Source organism: Podarcis raffonei, chromosome 7 (assembly GCF_027172205.1).
Source record: "Podarcis raffonei isolate rPodRaf1 chromosome 7, rPodRaf1.pri, whole genome shotgun sequence".
Taxonomy (NCBI): Eukaryota; Metazoa; Chordata; class Lepidosauria; order Squamata; family Lacertidae; genus Podarcis; species Podarcis raffonei.
Genome location: NC_070608.1, coordinates 87,214,318 through 87,237,420, shown reverse-complemented (window position 1 = coordinate 87,237,420; position 23,103 = coordinate 87,214,318). Strand labels below are relative to the sequence as shown.

General features: G+C 43.4%; 3 protein-coding genes across 7 annotated transcripts in view; all 3 read left to right on the top strand.

The window, feature by feature from the left end:
* The window catches only part of LOC128418024 (protocadherin beta-16-like), a 118,034-nt gene that overhangs the window by 69,109 nt on the left and 25,822 nt on the right, over window positions 1-23,103 (top strand). Inside the window, exon 1 of one of the 5 annotated variants that reach the window (XM_053397403.1) lies at window positions 14,456-17,597. The exons of the other annotated variants lie outside the window; for them this stretch is intronic. Within the exon in view, the coding sequence (XP_053253378.1) occupies window positions 15,177-17,597 (2,421 nt within the window). The 5' untranslated portion in view covers window positions 14,456-15,176. Of the gene's footprint in view, window positions 1-14,455; window positions 17,598-23,103 lie in introns of those variants that run through there. 5 annotated transcript variants of the gene reach the window in all.
* On the top strand, window positions 1,127-8,275 carry LOC128418026 (protocadherin beta-16-like). Its single transcript, XM_053397410.1, has one exon. It carries the CDS (start codon window positions 3,842-3,844, stop codon window positions 6,344-6,346), a length of 2,505 nt encoding a protein of 834 aa, XP_053253385.1. The 5' UTR covers window positions 1,127-3,841; the 3' UTR covers window positions 6,347-8,275.
* LOC128418029 (protocadherin beta-16-like) lies at window positions 8,391-13,193 on the top strand. The gene has a single exon (XM_053397413.1). It carries the CDS (start codon window positions 8,647-8,649, stop codon window positions 11,101-11,103), a length of 2,457 nt encoding a protein of 818 aa, XP_053253388.1. The 5' UTR covers window positions 8,391-8,646; the 3' UTR covers window positions 11,104-13,193.

Sequence of the window (23,103 nt, the reverse complement as noted above, 5' to 3'; positions counted from 1 at the left end):
TTTGGCATGCTTCAGTTTAAAAATCATTTGTTTATTTCAAGTCCATGTGAAACTTTTTTTCTCATTTCCCTCTGTCTTCATCGCTGGTCCATCCTCTCCATCTGATATTTCCTCTCTCCTCCTCTCTTCTTCCACCCTTCCATTTCTCAGGCAGGCCACCTCTTCCCAGCCCATGGTTGAAATCAGATATTTTTCCTTCAGCCCTCCTGCTATTTAGGTCCTCTGCCTTTGGACTTTCTGCATTTTACAACTCACTCAGAACATCATAGCTACTGCAGATACACCAATGTGTCCTAGAATATACATACCTCCAAGGTGTGGACGACATACTTGTAGCTGCAGCTGCTGAGGTACCTGCACACAGGAGCCTTGGTTAGAGCAGGCTTCCCAGTTATATACATGGCATCATTTAGAGGGTCTTCTTGCTGCTGGCACCCCACCTGTGTAATTGCCTAGGATCACTGAGTACCCTTTTCAGGGTTAGATGACCTTTTTCTTTATCCAGGCCTTTAAACCATCGGCATTTTGAGCAAACAAATCTGGGCTCTCATAGTTTTCTGTTTTATAATTTGAACTGTTAAGTGCAAGTAGGCTGACTTGGTATCTGCCATTATTATAAACAATGTGGGAGAGGGGAACATAAGCAATATAGAAATCTGTATTTTAATGAGTCAAAACTTTGGTCCATCTATCTCAGTAATGTCTGGCAGCAGCTCTCCAGGATTTCAGACAGGTATCTTTTCAGACCTACCTGAGGATTCCAGGGTTTGAACATGGCATGTTTTGTATGCAGAGCAGTTTTTTACCACTGAACAAGAAGCCCTTTGATGTAAGAATCAGGTTCTGGAGTTTATAGTTGCAAAATGGTTCAACAGTCTGACTTGAAACCTGGCATTGTTAACACCTTTAAGGATGGTCCATACCAAACCTAGGATAGAAATGATAAGGAATGGCTTGTTTTGAATGAGCTGTTTGTGTAATGAGGGTGGCAAATTGGCAGGTGATGTGCTTTTTCTTAAATCTACATCACTGGGGGGCATTTTCTGGAAAGTTTCTCTTTTGGATTGTATCTGTTGCAAAATGGTTTGTTGACTTAGGTCAACAAGAAAGTCTAGTATGTGTTTTAATCTAATGGAAGTGAAATATATTCATTTTTTTTATTTAAAATGCTTTTTTTGGCCAATGTTAGCCAATAGGATTTTATTATGGTGTCCCCACCCTGAAAGAGATGGTCAAGTGGAGGGACTTTGGTGTTGTTTGCAAGTGAGTTTCAGTTGAAGACACTGACAGAGTGTGGCTGAGTAAGGGACAGAAAAGCGAAGGGGGAAGGAGATGAAAAAGTGCTATATGTTCATAGCTGTGGCAACTTAGTCAAGGCTGATTTGGCTGAATCACATCCCACCATTATAATGAGAAATGAGAAGTGGAGGCATTAAGTTCTGTGGCTTATAGTTTGAAACTTGGCAACATATTTTTTGTAGAGTGCCTTCCTGCAAGTGCAGGACATGATTAGACATGGTTAAGATTGTGCTGTAAGACTTAATGAACAGAACACTCAGCCGTGCACAGACCCTGTAACCTGAGTTCCCACCAGACTGGTGTAAGATCAAGCACATCAGAAGCCTTTACCATTGCTTGGAAGAGACTCTTGCTGTTCCCTGCATTCTCCATACCCTCAGCACAAATTAAAGAAGCAACTAGGTCCTATCCCCTGAGCCAACAAGCATGTGCTAGAGAACCCAGAAGTGGGGAAGAGGCTTGGTGTCTAGGCAGCATCCTTGGACCACAGCATATGATGATGACTAGGGCTGCAATCCTAACCCCACTTACCTAGGAATAAGCACCATTCAATTGAATAGTACTTTCCTCTGATTAGACATGGTTATGATTGTGTTGTAAAACACCCCAGAAATATCTGGTGTCTAAAAGAGATAGAAAAAGATTCTCCTGGTCACAGCAACCACCTGAGACTTAAGTAGTATTGTCTCCAGTTGTATTCCCAACCTGCAGAATAATGTCATTGAGGGTTATCAGCTGTCATACATCATAAATCAATTCCACAGGTGCATGTTGGGGTGTTCAGGATGGAACTGAAGTTTGTTCTGTTCCTATATGATTCTTCAAATGATATTTCATTGGAGCAAATATCATGTCCTATAAACAACTTCCACACCACATGATGGATCACGAAGTATTTAGAAACTTGTCTCTCATTGTGTTCTATAAGATCTGTATTATCTTAGGTTATGAAATTTATACATAAAGTATAAATATCAACATAAACATCTATATTAAGTATATGCATTATGGCAAGTGTCCTACTGTATTTCTACCCATGGCTGATCGGAGTGTCATGTGTTGACTGAACTGTGTGTGTGCAGATATGCCAGGTGTCACAAGGTGGGAGACCCAACTGACTGGGGATAAGATCTGACACAGAGGTTCCTCTCTGGGACCTGCTATAGAGAACGTTCAGCTGGGAAAGAGGGGAGTAGAGAAAGAATGTCCCATGGGGAAGGGAAGCAAGAGAGAGAAAGAATAGAGTGTTTGTGTGGGGCACTGAACTGTTTTACTAATCTGTACAACATTTTATACTAGGCTCCTACTTGTATATATCACATTAGGAAGATGGAACCCAGTTCAATGAGTAGTAAGTAACAGTGACTCTTCCTCACATACTCATATTTACAGATGAATGTGAACTTTATATTGAAACGCACATATTCATCTTCTGTGAGGAACTGAAAGGACTGAATGGCCAGGGAAACCTTAATAATACAGAATGCTAATATGTATAGAAGAGCATGTGTGTGGTGTATGCTTTAGAGAAAGAGGTGCAGTTCCCTGTAGGTCATGACATGAAATGTCTTTTGAAGAATCAAAGAGGAACAGAACATTTACAGATGAATGCAAACTTCATATTGAAATGAGTATATTCATGAATCAGTTATCATGGCTGGGAACTCTCCTTCATTCCAAGCCTCTCTTTCCCCGCCGATAGACTGTTTTTATTTATTTATTTTTACATTAATAATGTAAAAGTTGTTCGATGTGGTCTACATAGTTCTCCTGCTTCACATTTTATCCTCCCAGCAGCCCTGTGGGTACTGTAGGTTAGGCTGTGATGGGTGGTTGGGGGAACAAACATTAGGAGGTTTTAGTAGCCTAAGAAATGTAAAACATGACATAATAAGTTTAGGAGCTGGAACAAGGTTCTAAGGATTGTATTCAACTAAGTGTAACTGAAAGAGATCAATAGATGTAAAAAATAAATTTAAAAAAATCATGCACATTGATTTCAGTGAGTGTATACTGTGAATGACTTAGCTGGACACAATTCATACAGCCCTTATTGTGTCTGTAGGAATTCATGGAAGTAAAATACGGTATGGTGATAATACTCTAATTTCTCACCAAATCACCATCATCAAAAGGAAAAAAAAATGTTTTATTTCATATCTCAGATTCTAAAGATGCTAGAGACTCTTAAAAAGAAAGAAAGCTGGGAATATGGGGTTTATGGTTCATTGGGGTGGCTGTTCTCTTGCCTCTCCACATGGATGCTCATATTCTGGAAAATCTTTTGTTTTTTGTAATGCCATAACATAGTTCAAACACAAGGTGGTGGTATTGCACAAGATAAAAGAAGGAAATTGAGGAGCAGCAGTTGCTCTCCTCAAGAGCTGAAGCCATTAGACAAAGGAATCAGCACAGGAAAAACAGCAGATCCCTATTGCAAGCCAGACTTCAGAAATTCAGTAGGAATAAGCAGGACACTGTGTCACATTCAGAAGATAAAGACAGTTAAGAAGAGACACGCCTTGGAATAGAGAAGAGGACAATGCCTTGCATTTCAGGAGGAGAGGCTGGGAGAATGGAAATGCACCTCAAGATCAGGCAAGTTTGGTCTTTTTCACTGTATCTCTGTGCATGCATAGCAATGTGTGAGTCTTTCCGCTATTCAGTGGCAGAGGAGGAGAAAAGGGGGTCTCTGGTAGCGAATGTCCTGAAGGATTTGAGAATGGATGCAAAGGAGCTGTCTGCTCGGAGAGCCCGGCTGGTTTCTAAGAGCTCCAAGCAGTATTTCCAGCTGGATCCTCATTCTGGGGATGTGACAGTAAAGGATAAAATAGATCGGGAGTCCCTGTGTGGTCAGAATGAACCATGTATTCTACTGTCTGAAATTGTGCTGGAAAAGCCATTGCAGCTGCACAGAATTGAAGTTCAGATAGAGGACGTGAATGATAATTCCCCCAAATTCTCTAAAAATCAATTCCTTCTTGAAGTATCTGAGCAAATTCCAACGAATACCCGATTTCCTTTGGAAAAAGCTCAAGACTCAGACAAAGGAGAAAATGCTGTTCAGAACTACACCCTTAGTCCCAATGAACATTTTAGGCTGAATGTGAAAAGTCACAGTGATGGTAGCAAATATGCAGAACTGGTGTTAGAGAAACCGCTAGACCGTGAGGTGAATCCACACATTTATCTTACTCTGTCAGCTATCGATGGGGGGATCCCAAAAAGAACTGGAACAGCACAGCTGCTAATCGATATTCTGGATGCTAATGATAACTTGCCTCAGTTTCCACAATCTGAGTACAAAGTGAAAATAATGGAAAACAGCCCATTGGATACATTGGTCGCAAAAGTGGAAGCCACTGACAAGGATTTTGGTTCCTATGCTCACATCACTTATTCCTTCAGTGAAGTTCCAGAAAATGTGTTGAGATCATTCAAGTTAAACAAACACACTGGGGAACTCACTGTTGTAGGGATGACTGACTATGAAGAAACCAGCAGTTATGAGATGCACATCAAAGCCACAGATGGAGGGGGACTTTCAGCTTACTGCAAAGTAATTGTGGACATTGAAGATGAGAATGACAATGCCCCAGAGATATCAATCACTTCTATCACCAGTCCATTAACTGAGGACTCTCCCCCAGACACAGTGGTGGCCCTCTTCAGTGTCACAGATGTGGACTCTGGGGACAGTGGCAGAACTGCCTGCACCACTGAAGTCAACCTGCCATTTGTGCTCAAACCCACCGAGAACAACTATTACCAGCTGGTGACCCAACAGCCACTGGACAGAGAAAAAGTCAGTGAATATAACATTACTATCACAGCCACGGACAGGGGCTCTCCCAGACTCACTTCCACAAGAATACTTCATGTTGAAGTGTCAGATGTCAATGACAACCCTCCAGTGTTTGAAAAGCAATTCTATGAAATGCAGTTAAGAGAAAACAATATTCCTGGTCTTCTGATCGGTTTCGTCCATGCTGTTGATCTGGACACAGCGCAGAATGCCAAAGTGACCTACTCGCTTTTGCCTGGGAAGGTCAATGATAGCCCCACATCCTCTTACATCTCCATCAACTCTGAAACGGGGAACCTGTATGCCATCCGGTCTCTGGATTATGAGGAAGTACAAGATTTCCAGGTGACGGTGAGGGCTGTGGATTCAGGTTCCCCTCCACTGAGCTCCGAAGTTCCCATCCGCGTTCAGGTGGTGGATGAAAATGACAATGCCCCCTTCATCCTCTACCCTCTCCAGAATGGCACTTCCCCCTCGAATGACCTGGTTCCCCGAGGGGCAGAGACTGGCTACCTGGTCACCAAGGTGGTGGCTGTGGACAGGGATTCTGCGCAGAACTCTTGGCTTTCCTACCAGCTGCTGAAGGCCACAGAGCCGGGTCTGTTCACGGTGGGGGCCCAGAATGGAGAAGTGACCACCCTGAGGCCGGTCAGCAACCGAGACAGCTTCAAGCAGAATCTGATTGTGGTGGTCCGAGACAACGGCCATCCTCCCCAGTCCACCTCTGCCACGCTCAGAATCCTTCTAGTGGACGGCTTCTCTGACCCTTATCTGAAAAGTGTGGCTCTCCCAAAGGAGGAAACAGCGGAGGAGGAAGACCCCAGCCTGACGATGTATCTGATCATCTGCTTGGCTGCCATCTCAAGCATCTTTCTCATTTCTGTGGTGGCGTTTGTTGTAATCAAGTTGCAGAAACGTGAAAAGTTCATAGGAACCTACAACTCTGGAGCCAATTTCCCGGTGGGACCAGATTCCCAGGAGATCTCTGCGGATCCTGGTGCTGGATCTCTATCCCAGGCTTACAACTATGAGGTGTGCTTAGCTGGTGGGTCTCTGAACAGTGAGTTCCGGTTTCTCAGGCCCCTGTTTCCTGTTTTCTCTGTGGAGCCTCCTAACACTCAGCTGAATCCAAGGAGTTCCAATGATTCTGAAGGAGTCCCCAGTCATGCAGGTGAAAGTCAAAACATTATCCAGGTGAGAGTACCATTTGAATGGTTTAATTTCAAATTTCTCTCTCTCTAGTTTGATAATAATGTTTATTAAATCTTCAATTTTACATTTTCAAATAAGCCTTTAAAATATCCCATGACTTCCCTTCTCCTTCCATGATTCACTTTTCATATCCCTGTTTTACTATAAGCATTCAAAAAAATTTCCACTTTTACCTCCATCAAAAAATATTTTCTCTATTGAAATTATCTTAGTGCTGCCAGTGTTTTAAGCTGTATACAGTCATTTTTCATATATTCAGTAAATGTTTTCCACTCTTCTTTAAAAGTATGTTCGTCTTGCTCTCTTATTCTATGTGCTAAATCTGCACGTTCTGCATTTTCTGTCAACTTAAGTTGCCAATCCTCTTTAGTTGGGACCTTGCTCACTTTCCATTTTGGGGCTAAGAAAGCACAGACCCCAATTGTTGCATACATAAATAACCTTTTCTGACTCCTAGGAATTTTAGTTTGGGGTTTTCCCAACAAAAAGGACTCTGGTGTGTGTGGTGTTTTGTTTTTTTTGGAAAGTAGTTTTAAACATTTTTTTCAATTTATTATATATCATTTCCCCATATACTTTTGCCTTTTTACATGTCCACCACATGTGAAAAAAAAGTTCCCTCCGTTTCTTTACACTTCCAACACGTATCTAATTCTGTTTTATAAATCTTAGCCAAAATACTCTGAGTTAAATACCAACTATTAATGATTTTCAAATTATTATCTTTCCATTAATAACCTCTTCTCTCTCTAGTTTGGTCCCCCTATATCTTTGAGGTACAAGTCTGAATTCAGCTGAGTGCAGGAACTCTGAATGTGCACTTGAAATTCTTCCCATATTTTTCCTGTTCAGTTTACCTGTGTCGTTGTATTCTGATGTTGTTGTTTCTGCCCTTGCATAGAGGGATATAAACTTTCATATTAATATTTTTGTGATTTGATGTGCTGTAGAATAACTTCATAACCTCTTTAAACTCTCTGTATGGGAGGGGGGTGTCACACAAAAGCTGAGATGCAGGTTGCTTCCATAATCAGGTCCTCCCATAAAGAAGGCACGTGTTGCGGTGAGACCTGGCAACCAAACTGTGCATTGTGGGTGGGTATGATTGGTTAGCCACAACACCCAATTGGTAGGTTCCTTGATGCTGGGTTTAATCAGGCCAATGGGATGCAGGCTAAATGGATCAAGGGACCTATATATACGTATGCCCATGACCCAGAGCTTTCTCTTTCGGTGCGTGCATTCAGAACACCCGCCCACCTCTCCCTACTTTTAGGGCTTTGCACTTGACTTTGCTATGCCGTCGTGTGTCGTCTGTCGTTGGGACAGGAGCACGGCAGGAATTTTCCCACTTGGCTGATTGGCTGTTGCCATTTGGGTTTCGCCTGCCACTAGTCGAACCAAAGCCTATGCAACCACTCACTTGCTGTAATCAATAAAGTTGTGGCCTAAATTCTGCCAAAAAACAAACCAAAATTTGAGTATTGTCTGAATTTATGTAAGGGGGAGGTTTGAAGGTCTGAACACGCAGTGACCTGTTTATTGATCATTCATTCTTACTACTTAAAAGAAAGAAAGAAAGTTATAAAGGGGGGAGAGGGCAGAAGTGAGGAAAAAAGAACACAGCTGTATATAAATTGGTATAGTGTTGTTATCCTAATACTTATGTAGATATTAATAGCCTGCTACATTCTCTGTGTGCAGGCCATATGGCATAAAGCAAAATTTATCATACACTTTCCAAGGTATTTTCCTGTCATTTTCTTTATTGCAAACTGTTTGACTGAGGTGGGAGGGAGGGAAATTGTTCCACAAGAGCACCATAAGTGCTGTGCATCTTGAATATCCCAGTATGAGATTGAATCCCATGCACAACAGTGTAGAACAACCACAGAAGGAATACAATGTTTTATGATATTTGCACTCATTCAAATGGAAAAGAGGCATCTACCTAGTAATGAAACAGTCTTCTGTTAATAGACAAACATTAAATTTCAACCTTTCCTCTTCAGTATAATGTGCACTGCATTCAGTGTTATTTACTGAATCTTAGTGGCTCTTCTTTGCTCAGCCACACGGTGGTAGTACAGGCAAAGACATGAACTGGAATTCAGAATTTTGTGAAGGAACTCACAGGAAGCCATGAGCAAAAAGGTGGCTGGAACAAAGGACGGGTGACTTTCGTATGGGATAAAGAGATAACATACAGCACAGCAAAGCCATCAACACGGCAGCATCAAATTCCTTTCTACAGCAGCAGAGATTATCATTGGATGACTGTCAGAAACTTCATATTTTGGCCAGGCATTGAAGAGGCAGATTCTTGAGCCATGGGAGACAGCTACAGAAAGGAACAAGGTCTGTATTTTTTGCTTTTCCTTTGTCTTCCTGGAGCACTGAGTATATCACTTCACTATTCTGTGCCTGAAGAAAAGAAAAGGGGGTCTTTGGTGGCTAATGTGCTGGAGGATTTGAAACTGGGAACAGGGGAGCTCTCTGCTCGCAGAGCCCAGCTAGTTTCTAAGAACACTAAGCAATATTTTCATCTTGATACCAAGACTGGGAATTTGTTGATAAATGATAAAATAGACCGAGAAACATTATGTGGCCAGACTGATCCTTGCTTATTACACACTGAAATTGTGTTGCAAGACCCCTTAAAGATCTTCAGTATTGAAATCAAGATAGAAGATGTGAATGATAATGTCCCCAAATTCTCTAAGAAGGCATTTGATCTGGAAATTCCAGAAAATTTCTCTCCAAATACACATTTCCCCTTGGAATCTGCCCGAGATGAGGACCTGGGGATAAATAACATCCAAAACTACACTCTCAGTCCGAATGAACATTTCCGGCTTGATGTTAAAAGTGAAGAGGATGGAAACAAGTATGTGGATCTTGTTCTGGAGAAGCCACTGGACAGGGAGAAGGACTCACACTTTAGACTGACTCTCACAGCTGTGAATGGAGGGGAACCACAGAGAACAGGGACAGTTCAAATAAATATTGATGTTCTTGACATCAATGACAATTCCCCACAGTTTACTCATTCTGAATATAAAGTAAGGTTAAAGGAAAACAGCCCACAGGGAACTTTGGTCTTCAAATTAGAAGCTACGGATTTGGATTTTGGTTCAAATGCACAGATCATCTACTCATTCTACAGAGTGCCTGAAGAAATATATGATCTGTTCCACCTAAATGAAAACACTGGGGAAATGACTCTTTCTGGTCAGCTTGATTATGAAAAAGAAACTAGCTATGGCATGAGCATCAGAGCAACAGATGGAGGGGGTCTTTTGGGACACTGCAAGGTCCTGGTAGATGTTGAAGATGTGAATGACAATGTCCCTGAAGTGTCCATCATATCCATCACTAGTCCTTTGGCAGAAGATTCTCCCCTGGAGACACTTGTGGCTCTCTTCAGTGTCGCTGACCGAGACTCTGGAGACAATGGCAGAACTGTGTGCTCTGTTGAAGTAAACCTTCCTTTTATTTTAAAACTCACTATGAATAACTATTACCAGCTTGTGGTCCAAAGTCACTTGGACAGAGAGAAGGTCTCAGAGTATAATATCACCATCACAGCCGTTGACCAAGGCTCCCCCAGGCTCACTTCAACAAGAGTTATTAACGTTCAGATCTCAGATGTCAATGACAATCCTCCAGTATTTGAAAAGTCTTCATGTGAAATGCAGATACGGGAAAACAATATTCCAGGACTGCTCATTGGCTCAGTCCGTGCTGCTGATCTGGACACTGAGAAGAATGCCAAGGTCACCTACTCTCTTTTGCCTGGGAAGGTCACTGATGGCCTTGTGGCCTCTTACATCTCAGTCAACTCTGAAAGTGGAAATCTGTATGCCCTCCGATCCCTGGATTACGAGCAGATCAAAGACTTCAAAGTGACGGTGAGGGCTACAGATGGAGGATCTCCTCCCCTCAGCTCAGAGGTTACTGTCCGAGTCATTGTCATAGACGAAAACGACAACGCTCCCTTCTTCCTCTACCCTCTTCAGAACAGCACATCCCCCTGCAATGAGCTGGTCCCCAAGTTGGTGGAGGCCGGCTACCTGGTCACCAAGGTGGTGGCTGTGGATGGAGATTCTGGCCAGAACTCGTGGCTTTCCTATGAGCTGCTGAAGGCCACAGACCCTGGTCTTTTCAGCCTAGGAGCCCAGAATGGGGAAGTGAGAACCAGGAGAGCCCTGAGCGAGCGAGACACCAGCAAGCAGAGACTCCTGATAGTGGTCAGGGACAACGGGCTCCCTCCCCAGAGCAGCACTGCCATGCTCCATGTCCTTCCCGTAGGTGGCTTTTCGGATCCTTATATGAAGGCTGTGGAGGTCAGTAAAGAGGAACACGAAGAAGATGGGACCTTGACCTTGTATTTGGTGATCTGCCTGGCTGCAGTCTCCTTTGTGTTCCTCGTTTGCATTGTTTCCTTTGCTGCCATCAAGATCTGCAGGAGGGATCCCAGGGAAAGTTTTATCGCTGCCCCTCCTCACTTCCCACCTGCCAGACCCGACATCCCAGAGAACTGTGGCGATTCTCAGAGCGGGTCTCTTTCCAGGAGTTACCACTACGATGTGTGCTTAACCGGTGGGTCCTTGAGCAGCGAGTTCAGGTTCCTCAGGCCCCTCATTCCTGTTTTTTCTGTGGGGGACCCAAACCTCAATGTGAACCAGACCACTCCTTCTGCTTCCCAAGATATTCCTAATCTGGTGGAAGAAAAAGAATCAGAGAAAAAGGTGAGGGATTATGCCAGTGAGTTAACTTGTGATTAATAATGCCTTTTGCTTGGTTATTAATAACATCAGATGTTCTTCTTCTGTTGTACTTTGTTGATAATGTATACAGTGACTAGAGAGACAGGGCTTCAGTTTTTAATTTTATTTCAAATCCATGTCAGAATTGTTTCCCTCTTACTCTACATCCTATTCTTCTTCTGTTCCTTTGTTACCTTATTGTTGAGTCTTCTCTGTATTAAACATAGCTCAAAATGCTATGTACTAATCACAGTTGCTGCATATACAGCTGTGTGTACTAGAATATACCCCTAAGGTGTCTAAGACAGCTTACATGCACACAGGGGCCCTTTATGAGACGGACTTCCTGGTTATATAAATTGTTTATAAGGACTCTTGGTAGTTGCACCCCATTTGCGGAGCGGCCTCCCAAGGGAGGCTTGCCCAGAACCATCTTCATGGCCTTTTTGGTGCTGGATTAAGAGCTTTTTATTGACCCAGACTTTTAAAACAGTTTTCATTTCAAACAAACTCAATCTGGACTCCCATTGTGTTCTGTTTTGCCATTTGAACTGCTAATATGTTAAGGGTTAGTTGGCTGAGTCACATGGTGTCATTATAATAATTAATTGGGGCAGTGGGGTGACAATAAGAATTAGCAGAGTGAACTGCCTTGTACTAATGCAGACCAGTGGTGCTCTATCGCAGTATTGTCTACACTGACTGGCAGCTGCTCCCCAGGATTTCGGACAGGGCTCTCTGCCGACCTACCTAAGGATGCAAGGGATTGAACCTGGGACTAACTGCAAAGCTGATGGTCAACCAGTGAGCCATGGCTCTCTGATGCAAGGAGCAGGTCCTACAGTGTTTAGCTGGAAAATGGCCTTACAGAAACTTGGAAGTGTAGGAAATATATGTCTGAGGAAAGTCTATGCTAAATTTGGGATAGAAAGGATAAGAAATGGCTCATATTTAAGATATTAGTTCTTTGACAAGGAACTTGAATGACGTGTTGACAGGTGCAGTGTGTTTTTCTTCCATAGACTTTGGTGGGACCCACACCCCCCAGAATATTTCTATGTTTGTACTGTATTGTGCTTAATAGCAGAGTAACATATTTGTAGTTGTTATTAAAATGCATTGTTATGGCCAATGCTAGTCAATGGGATTTCATAAGTGTGTCTCCCACACATGCTCAGTTTGTGCCTGCTGTGAGAAAAAGTTAAGCATGTGCATCTGTTAGGAGCAAAAATGAATGGGGACCAAAGGAGATGAGAAAGATTTATAGGTAAGGGTCATAGCTATGGCACTTTGGTTAAGGGTGATTTTGCTGAATCACCTTCCACCATTATGATGAGAAATGGGTGTGGGCAATAAGTTCCATGACTCATCGTTTGGAAATGGTTCAGGGAATTGGCTGGAAACCTGGCAGTGCGTTTTATTTTCCATTTTGCGTTTATACAAGGGAATGATCTCCAGAAATGGTGGAACAAGCAACAGAGAAAATGGAAAAAGAGAAATAGGAGCCACAGCCAGGAGCGTGGAAGATGAAGCCAGAGAATGAATTTTGCATGGGGAAGGGGAGTGAGGTTTTGTTGGGGGCACTAAACCGCTTTACTAATCATTGCAGCATTTTGTTACGGGCTCCTACTTGTATGAACATGGAACCCAATTCAATTAGTAAAAGTGACTTTCACTCTCGAAAGTATACATTGTGACTGGGAATTCTACTTCATTCCAAGCTTCTCTTTACCTCTTAAACTGAAATATTAATATTAATAATAATATTTATGCCCCACCATCCCTCTGGGTTTCCCAAGACACTCTGGGCGGCTTACAGAATATATTAAAACGTAATAAAACATCAAACATTAAAAACTTCCCGAAACAGGGCTGCTTTCAGATGTCTTCTAAAAGCTGTGTGGTTCTTTATCTCCTTGACATCTGAAGGGAGGGCATTACACAGGCAGTCTGCCACTGCCAAGAAGGCCCTCTGCCTGGTTCCCCGTAACTTCAATTCTCGCAGTGAGGGAACCAGCAGAAGACCCTCAGAGGAGGACCTGATTCTCAGGAGAACTCTGCAGATTCTGGTGCTGGATCTCTATCCCAGGCTTACAACTATGAGGTGTGCTTAGCTGGTGGGTCTCTGAACAGCGAGTTCCGGTTTCTCAGGCCCCTGTTTCCTGTTTTCTCTGTGGAGCCTCCTAACACTCAGGTGAATCCAAGGAGTTCCAATGATTCTGAAGGAGTCCCCAGTCATGCAGGTGAAAGTCAAAACATTATCCAGGTGAGAGTACCATTTGAATGGTTTAATTTCAAACATTTCTCCCTCTAGTTTGATAATAATTTTTATTAAATTTTCAATTTTACATTTTCAAATAAGCATTTAAAATATCCCATGACTTCCCTTCTCCTTCCATGATTCATTTTTCATATCCCTGTTTTACTATAAGCATTCAAATGAGTTTTCCACTTTTACCTCCATCAAAAATTATTTTCTCTATTGAATTTATCTTAGTGCTGCCAGTGTTTTCAGCTGTATAATGACATTTTTCATATATTCAATAAATGTTTTCCACTCTTTTTTAAATGTATGTTCTTCTTGCTCTCTTATTCTCTGTGTTAAATCTGCACGTTCTGCATATCCTGTCAACTTAAGTTGCTGATCCTCTTTAGTTGGGACCTAGCACATTTTCCATTTTGGGACTAAAAAAGCACGGACCGCAATTGTTGCATACATAAATAACCTTTCCTCACACCCAGGAAATTTAGTTTGGGTTTTTCCCAACAAAAATGACACTGGTGTGTGTGTGTTTTAAAGTAGTTTTAAACATTTTTTTCAATTTTCAATTTCCCCATATACTTTTACCTTTTTACATGTCCACCACATGTGAAAAAAGTTCCCTCCGTTTCTTTCCACTTCCAACATTTATCTGATTCTGTTTTATAAATCTTAGCCAACCTACTCTGAGTTAAATACCAACTATTAATGATTTTCAAATAATTATCTTTCAATTAATAACCTTTTCTCTCTCTAGTTTGGTCCCCTTATATCTGTGAGGTGCAAGCCTGAATTCAGCTGAGTGCAGGAAATCTGAATGCGAATTTGAAATTCTTCCCATATTTTGCCTGTTCAGTTTCCCTGTGTCGTATTCTGATATTGTTCTTTCTGCCCTTGCATAGAGGGATATAAACTTTCATATTTATAGTTTTGTGGTTTGATGTGCTTGCTATAGAATAACTTCATAACCTCTTTAAACTCTCTGTATGGGAGGGGGGTGTCATGCAAAAGCTGACCTGTTTATTGATCATTCATTCATTCTTACTACTAGAAAGAAAGAAAGAAAGAAAGAAAGAAAGAAAGAAAGTTTTAAAGGGGGAGGGGGGAGAAGTGAGGGAAAAAAGAACACAGCTGTGTATATAAATTGATATAGGGTTATTATCCTAATACTTATGTAGATATTCATAGCCTGCTACATTCTCTATGTGAAAGCCATATGGCACTTGAATCAAGCAATAGTAACCCTACATTTTCCAAGGTGTTTTCCTGCCTATTTCTTTATTGCAAAATGTTTGATTGAGGTGGGAAGGAGGGAGATTGTTCCACCAGAGCACCATATGTGCTGTGCAACTTGAATTTCCCAGTATTAGATTGACTCCCATGCACAACAGTGTTCAAGAACTATAGAAAGTAATGCATTGTTTTGTGATACCTGCATTCATTCATGTGGAAAAGAGGCATCTTCCTAGTAATAAAACAGTCTTTTATGAACAGAGAAACAGTGAATCTGAACCTTTCCTGTTCAGTGTAATGTGCACTGCATTCAGTGTTATTTACTGAATCTTAGTGGCTTTTCTTTGCTCAGCCACACGGTGGTAGTACAGGCAAAGACATGAACTGGAATTCAGAATTTTGTGAAGGAACTCACAGGAAGCCATGAGCAAAAAGGTGGCTGGAACAAAGGACGGGTGACTTTCGTATGCGATAAAGAGATAACATACAGCACAGCAAAGCCATCAACACGGCAGCATCAAATTCCTTTCTACAGCAGCAGAGATTATCATTGGAAGAGTGTCAGAAACTTCATCTTTTGGCCAGAGATTCTTGAGCCATGGGAGACAGCTACAGAAAGGAACAAGGTCTGTATTTTTTGCTTTTCCTTTGTCTTCCTGGAGCACTGAGTATATCACTTCACTATTCTGTGCCTGAAGAAAAGAAAAGGGGGTCTTTGGTGGCTAATGTGCTGGAGGATTTGAAACTGGGAAAAGCGGAGCTGTCAGCTCACAGAGCCCAGCTGGTTTCTAAGAACAGTAAGCAATATTTTCGTATGGATACCCATTCTGGGAATTTGTTGATAAATGATAAAATAGACCGAGAAACATTATGTGGCCAGACTGATCCTTGCTTATTACAGTCTGAAATTATCTTGCAAGACCCCTTAAAGATCTTCAGTATTGAAATCAAGATAGAAGATGTGAATGATAATGTCCCCAAATTCTCTAAAAAGGCATTTGATTTGGAAATTCCTGAAAATGTCTCTCCAAATACACATTTCCCCTTGGACTCTGCCCAAGATGAGGACCTGGGGATAAATAACATCCAAAACTACACACTCAGTCCCAATGAACATTTCCGGCTTGATGTTAAAAGTGATGAGGATGGAAGGAAATATGTGGATCTTGTTCTGCAGAAGCCACTGGACAGGGAGAAGGACCCACACTTTGGACTGACTCTCACAGCTGTGGATGGCGGGGAGCCACAAAGAACAGGCACAGTTCAAATAAATATTGATGTTCTTGACATCAATGACAATTCCCCACAGTTTACTCATTCAGAATATAAAGTAAGGTTAAAGGAAAACAGCCCAAAGGGTACTCTGGTCTTCAAAGTGGAAGCTACAGATTTGGATTTTGGCTCAAATGCACAGATCACCTACTCATTCAACCGGGTACCAGAAAAAATATTTGATCTGTTTCACCTAAATGAAATCACGGGGGAAATCACCCTTTCTGGTCAGCTTGATTATGAAAAGGAAACCAGCTATGACATGAGCATCAGAGCAACAGATGGAGGGGGTCTCTCAGGTCACTGCAAGGTCCTGGTAGAGATTGAAGACGCGAATGATAATGTCCCTGAAGTGTCCATCATATCCATCACTAGTCCTTTGGCAGAGGATTCTCCCCTGGAGAAACTTGTTGCTCTCTTCACTGTCACAGACCGAGACTCCGGAGACAATGGCAGAACCATGTGCTCTGTGGACGTAAATCTTCCTTTTATGTTAAAATCCACTATGAATAATTATTACCAGCTTGTGGTCCAAAGTCCCTTGGACAGAGAGAAGGTCTCAGAGTATAATGTCACCATCACAGCCGTTGACCAGGGCTCTCCTAGGCTCACTTCAACAAGAGTTATTAATGTTCAGATCTCAGATGTCAATGACAATCCTCCAGTATTTGAAAAGTCTTCATGTGAAATGCAGATACGGGAAAACAATATTCCAGGACTGCTCCTTGGCTCAGTCCGTGCTGCTGATCTGGACACCGAGAAGAATGCCAAGGTCACCTACTCCCTTTTGCCTGGGAAGGTCACTGATGGCCTTGTGGCCTCTTACATCTCAGTCAACTCTGAAAGCGGAAATCTGTATGCCCTCCGATCCCTGGATTACGAGCAGATCAAAAATTTCAAAGTGATGGTGAGGGCTACAGATGGAGGGTCTCCTCCCCTCAGCTCAGAAGTTACTGTCCGAGTCGTAATCATAGACGAAAACGACAACGCTCCCTTCTTCCTCTACCCTCTTCAGAACAGCACACCCCCCTGCAATGAGCTGGTCCCCAAGTCGGTGGAGGCCGGCTACCTGGTCACCAAGGTGGTGGCTGTGGATGGAGATTCTGGCCAGAACTCGTGGCTTTCCTATGAGCTGCTGAAGGCCACAGACCCTGGTCTTTTCAGCCTAGGAGCCCAGAATGGGGAAGTGAGAACCAGGAGAGCCCTGAGCGAGCGAGACACCAGCAAGCAGAGACTCCTGATAGTGGTCAGGGACAACGGGCTCCCTCCCCAGAGCAGCACTGCAATGCTCCACGTCCTTCCCGTGGGTGGCTTTTCGGATCCTTATATGAAGGCTGTGGGGGTCAGTAAAGAGGAAGACGAAGAAGATGGGACCTTGACCTTGTATTTGGTGATCTGCCTGGCTGCAGTCTCCTTTGTGTTCCTCGTTTGCATTGTTTCCTTTGCTGCCATCAAGATCTGCAGGAGGGATCCCAGGGAAAGTTTTATCGCTGCCCCTCCTCACTTCCCACCTGCCAGACCCGACATCCCAGAGAACGGTGGCGATTCTCAGAGCGGGTCCCTTTCCAGGAGTTACCACTACGATGTGTGCTTAACCGGTGGGTCCTTGAGCAGCGAGTTCAGGTTCCTCAGGCCCCTCATTCCTGTTTTTTCTGTGGGGGACCCAAACCTCAATGTGAACCAGACCACTCCGTCTGCTTCCCAAGATATTCCTGACCAGGCGGGGAAAGAAGAATCAGAGAAAAAGGTGAGGGATTATGCCAGTGAGTTAACTTGTGATTAATAATGCCTTTTGCTTGGTTATTAATAACATCAGATGTTCTTCTTCCGTTGCTCTTTGTTGATAAGTTATACAGTGACTAGAGAGACAGGGCTTCAGTTTTTAATTTTATTTCAAATCCTTGTCACAATTGTTTCCGTCTTACTCTACATCCTATTCTTCTTCTTGTTCCTTTGTTACCTTACTGTTAAGTCTTCTCTGTATCAAACGTAGCTCAAAATGCTCTGTACAAATTACAGTTGCTGCATATACAGCTGTGTGTACTAGAATATACCCCTAAGGTGTCTAAGACAGCTTACATGCACACAGGGGCCCTTTATGAGACGGACTGACTGGTTATATAAATTGTTTATAGGGACTCTTGGTAGTTGCACCCATTTGCGGAGCGGCCTCCCAAGGGAGACTTGCCCAGAACCATCTTCATGGCCTTTTTGGTGATGGATTAGGAGCTTTTTATTGACCCAGACTTTTAAAACAGTTTTCATTTCAAACAAACTCAATCTGGACTCTCATTGTGTTCTGTTTTGCCATTTGAACTGCTAATATGTTAAGGGTTAGTTGGCTGAGTCACATGGTGTCATTATAATAATTAATTGGGGCAGTGGGGTGACAATAAGAATTAGCAGAGTGAACTGCCTTGTACTGATGCAGACCAGTGGTGCTCTATCGCAGTATTGTCCACACTGACTGGCAGCTGCTCCCCAGGATTTCAGACAGGGATCTCTGCCGACCTACCTAAGGATGCAAGGGATTGAACCTGGGACTAACTGCAAAGCTGATGGTCAACCAGTGAGCCATGGCTCTCTGATGCAAGGAGCAGGTCCTACAGTGTTTAGTTGGAAAATGGCCTTACTGAAACTTGGAAGTGTAGGAAATATATGTCTGAGGAAAGTCTATGCTAAATTTGGGATAGAAAGGATAAGAAATGACTCATATTTAAGAAATTAGCTCTTTGACAAGGAACTTGAATGACGTGTTGACAGGTGCAGTGTGTTTTTCTTCCATAGACTTTGTTGGGACCCACACTCCCCAGAATATTTCTATGTTTGTACTGTATTGTGCTTAATAGCAGAGTAACATATTTGTAGTTGTTATTAAAATGCATTGTTATGGCCAATGTTAGTCAGTGGGATTTCATAAGTGTGTCTCCCACACATGCTCAGTTTGTGCCTGCTGTGAGAAAAAGTTAAACATGTGCGTCTGTTAGGAGCAAAAATGAATGGGGACCAAAGGAGATGAGAAAGATTTATAGGTAAGGGTCATAGCTATGACACTTTGGTTAAGGGTGATTTTGCTGAATCACCTTCCACCATTATGATGAGAAATGGGTGTGGGCAATAAGTTCCATGACTCATTGTTTGGAAATGGTTCAGTGAATTGGCTGGAAACTTGGCGCCTCAGCTTCAGTGTCTGTCCTTCCAGTGAGTACTTAGGGCTCATTTCCTTCAGAATGGAGAGGTTTGATCTTCTTGCAGTCCATGGGACTCTCAGGAGTCTCCTCCAGCACCATAATTCAAAAGCATCAATTCTTCCCAAGTATGCCTTAGCTGCATATAAATCCTACAACCCATATATGGTTCCCATTTTAAGGTTTTTCTGATCAGCAGCCAGCAGGTGTGCCAACTCTATAGGGCCAAGGGGTCTTCTGCCCCCTCAAAATCTGTTGACAGGGGGCTAGACCCCCTCAATGTTTAGGGGGCAGAGGAAGTTGAGTGTGGAGCCAAGCATGGCGTAAATTCCTCCTGAGTGTGAGAGAGGTGGAGCTGCCAGCTATTGAAGCAGCACTACACTGGGCTCCATGCTTCGACTCCTCCTGATGATGCAATGTTGTGCACGAACTGCGCATATGACGTCACACACGAACAATGTGACCCCTTGCATGATATCACACGTGCTACATGTGTCATGTGCATGATGTCACACACACGCATCTTGCAGTGTTCCCCCTCAGTTTTGGGTGCAAGAAGGCAGGTTGCACAAGAGCAATGGCCAAGGACACAGGAACAAGAAGGGAGAAAAACTGAAAGAGGAGCAGGGGCAGTTTTAATCAGCAGAACGGTTTGAGTAAAGCATGGGTGGAGGGACGCTGAAAAATCGTGGTTTTATGCAACAGCAGACATTTGAATAAAGCAGGAATGGGGAAAAACTGAGAGGGGGAGAGTGGTGATTTTAAACAATGGCAGAGGTTTGAGTAGCCTGAGCAGGCGAGACCCTGAAGGTGGGTGAAGTGGTGGTTTAAACCAGGGTTTGACTACAGTGAGAAGGGAGTTGGGAAGGCTCTGTTGTGTTAGCTTTTTGCTGTTAGATTCTGTCTTGTCCCCTGCGTTGGTGCCTTCATAATGGGAGAGAAGGTGAAAAAGATGCACAGTAGCTGGAGGAAGATGTAGCAAGTTACTAAGGGAGTGGTTTGTGTGAAGGGGGTGTTGCACAATAGTAGGGGGGAGGCATGGATATGGGGAGAAGGTAAAAAGCAGAGTACAAAGTTGGCTACAAATTGGGACTGCAGAAGAGGAGTGACCCCAGAAATGGAGTTGGAAGATGAAAGGCAAGCTTAATAGTTGCATTGAGAAGGGGAAGCTCTTGGGGGTTAATGTTGGGCAAATGTAAGGGCATTGGCAAGTAGAATGAGCAAGGAGCACAGCCCCTGGTATATAACACAGGTGAAGGGGATATGCATTCTGAAATATCGTGATCTTTGCCAGTTGGTTGTGCACAGGATTTTTTCAGGTGGGCAAGGGTAAGTAAAACACTTAAAGAAGGAAATAGGTGACATCTCACAAAAATGGGAAGACATGGGGTCTGTACATTTTGATTCCTATCTCAGGTTCTATAAGTTCTAAAAAGAAAGAAAGCTGGGAATGTGGGGTTTATGTTCCATTGGGGTGGCTGTTCTCTTGCCTCTCCACATAGATGCTCATGTTTACCAGCTCTTATTCTGGAAAATCTTTTGTTTTTTGTAACGCCATAACATAGTTCAAACACAAGGTGGTGGTATTGCACAAGATAAAAGAAGGAAATTGGGGAGCAGCAGTTGCTCTCCTCAAGAGCTGAAGCCATTAGACAAAGGAATCAGCACAGGAAAAACAGCAGATCCCTATTGCAAGCCAGACTTCAGAAATTCAGTAGGAATAAGCAGGACACTGTGTCACATTCAGAAGATAAAGACAGTTAAGAAGAGACACGCCTTGGAATAGAGAAGAGGACAATGCCTTGCGTTTCAGGAGGAGAGGCTGGGAGAATGGAAATGCACCTCAAGATCAGGCAAGTTTGGTCTTTTTCACTGTATCTCTGTGCATGCATAGCAATGTGTGAGTCTTTCCGCTATTCAGTGGCAGAGGAGGAGAAAAGGGGGTCTCTGGTAGCGAATGTCCTGAAGGATTTGAGAATGGATGCAAAGGAGCTGTCTGCTCGGAGAGCCCGGCTGGTTTCTAAGAGCTCCAAGCAGTATTTCCAGCTGGATCCTCATTCTGGGGATGTGACAGTAAAGGATAAAATAGATCGGGAGTCCCTGTGTGGTCAGAATGAACCATGTATTCTCCTGTCTGAAATTGTGCTGGAAAAGCCATTGCAGCTACACAGAATTGAAGTTCAGATAGAGGATGTGAATGATAATTCCCCCAAATTCTCCAAGAATCAATTTATTTTTGAAATACCTGAGCAGACTCCTGTGGATATCAGATTTCCTTTGGAAAGAGCAGAAGATACAGATAAAGGAATAAATACTGTTCAGAACTACACCCTTAGTCCTAATGAACATTTTAGGCTGGATGTGAAAAGTCACAGTGATGGGAGCAAATACGCAGAACTGGTGTTAGAGAAACCGCTAGACCGTGAGGTGAATCCACAGATTTCCCTTATTCTGTCAGCTGTTGATGGAGGAATCCCCAAAAGAACTGGAACGGTGCAAATTATTATTGATGTTCTGGATGCTAATGATAATTTGCCTCAGTTTCCACAATCTGAGTACAAAGTGAAGCTAATGGAAAATAGCCCATTGGATACTCTGGTCACCAAAGTTGAAGCCACTGACAGGGATCTTGGTTCCAATGCTCACATCACTTATTCATTCAGCCAAGTGCCAGAAAATGTCATCAGATCATTCAAGTTAAACAAATATTCCGGGGAGCTTACTACTGCAGGAACAATTGATTATGAAGAAAACACAAATTATGAGATGAACATCAGAGCTACGGATGGAGGGGGACTTTCTGCTTACTGCAAAGTCATTGTAGAGATTGAGGATGAGAACGACAATGCTCCAGAGATTACCATCACATCCATCAAGAGTCTCTTACCTGAGGACTCTCCCCCAGACACAGTGGTGGCCCTTTTCAGTGTCACAGATGTGGACTCTGGAGACAGTGGCAGAACTGCCTGCACCACTGAAGTCAACCTGCCATTTGTGCTCAAAACCACCGAGAACAACTATTACCAGCTGGTGACCCAACAACCACTCGACAGAGAACAAGCCTCTGAGTATAACATCACCATCACAGCCACAGACAGAGGCTCTCCCAGACTCACTTCCACAAGAATACTTCATGTTGAAGTGTCAGATGTCAATGACAACCCTCCAGTCTTTGAAAAGCCATTCTATCAAATGCAGTTAAGAGAAAACAATATTCCTGGTCTTCTGATTGGTTTTGTCCATGCTGTTGATCTGGACACAGCGCAGAATGCCAAAGTGACCTACTCGCTTTTGCCTGGGAAGGTCAATGATGGCCCCACATCCTCTTACATCTCCATCAACTCTGAAACGGGGAACCTGTATGCTATCCGGTCTCTGGATTATGAGGAAGTAAAAGATTTCCAGGTGACGGTGAGGGCTGTGGATTCAGGTTCCCCTCCACTGAGCTCCGAAGTTCCCATCCGCGTTCAGGTGGTGGATGAAAATGACAATGCCCCCTTCATCCTCTACCCTCTCCAGAATGGCACTTCCCCCTCGAATGACCTGGTTCCCCGAGGGGCAGAGACTGGCTACCTGGTCACCAAGGTGGTGGCTGTGGACAGGGATTCTGCGCAGAACTCTTGGCTTTCCTACCAGCTGCTGAAGGCCACAGAGCCGGGTCTGTTCACGGTGGGGGCCCAGAATGGAGAAGTGACCACCCTGAGGCCGGTCAGCAACCGAGACAGCTTCAAGCAGAATCTGATTGTGGTGGTCCGAGACAACGGCCATCCTCCCCAGTCCACCTCTGCCACGCTCAGAATCCTTCTAGTGGACGGCTTCTCTGACCCTTATCTGAAAAGTGTGGCTCTCCCAAAGGAGGAAACAGCGGAGGAGGAAGACCCCAGCCTGACGATGTATCTGATCATCTGCTTGGCTGCCATCTCAAGCATCTTTCTCATTTCTGTAGTGGCATTTATTGTAATCAAGTTGCAGAAACGTGAAAAGTTCACAGGAACCTACAACTCTGGAGCCAATTTCCCGGTGGGACCTGATTCCCAGGAGATCTCTGCGGATCCTGGTGCTGGA

What these genes read in the sequence shown, in the direction of transcription:
- LOC128418026 (XM_053397410.1), top strand. Translation starts at nt 3,842, where the DNA reads ATGCCTTGCATTTCAGGAGGAGAGGCTGGGAGAATGGAAATGCACCTC.
- LOC128418029 (XM_053397413.1), top strand. Translation starts at nt 8,647, where the DNA reads ATGGGAGACAGCTACAGAAAGGAACAAGGTCTGTATTTTTTGCTTTTC.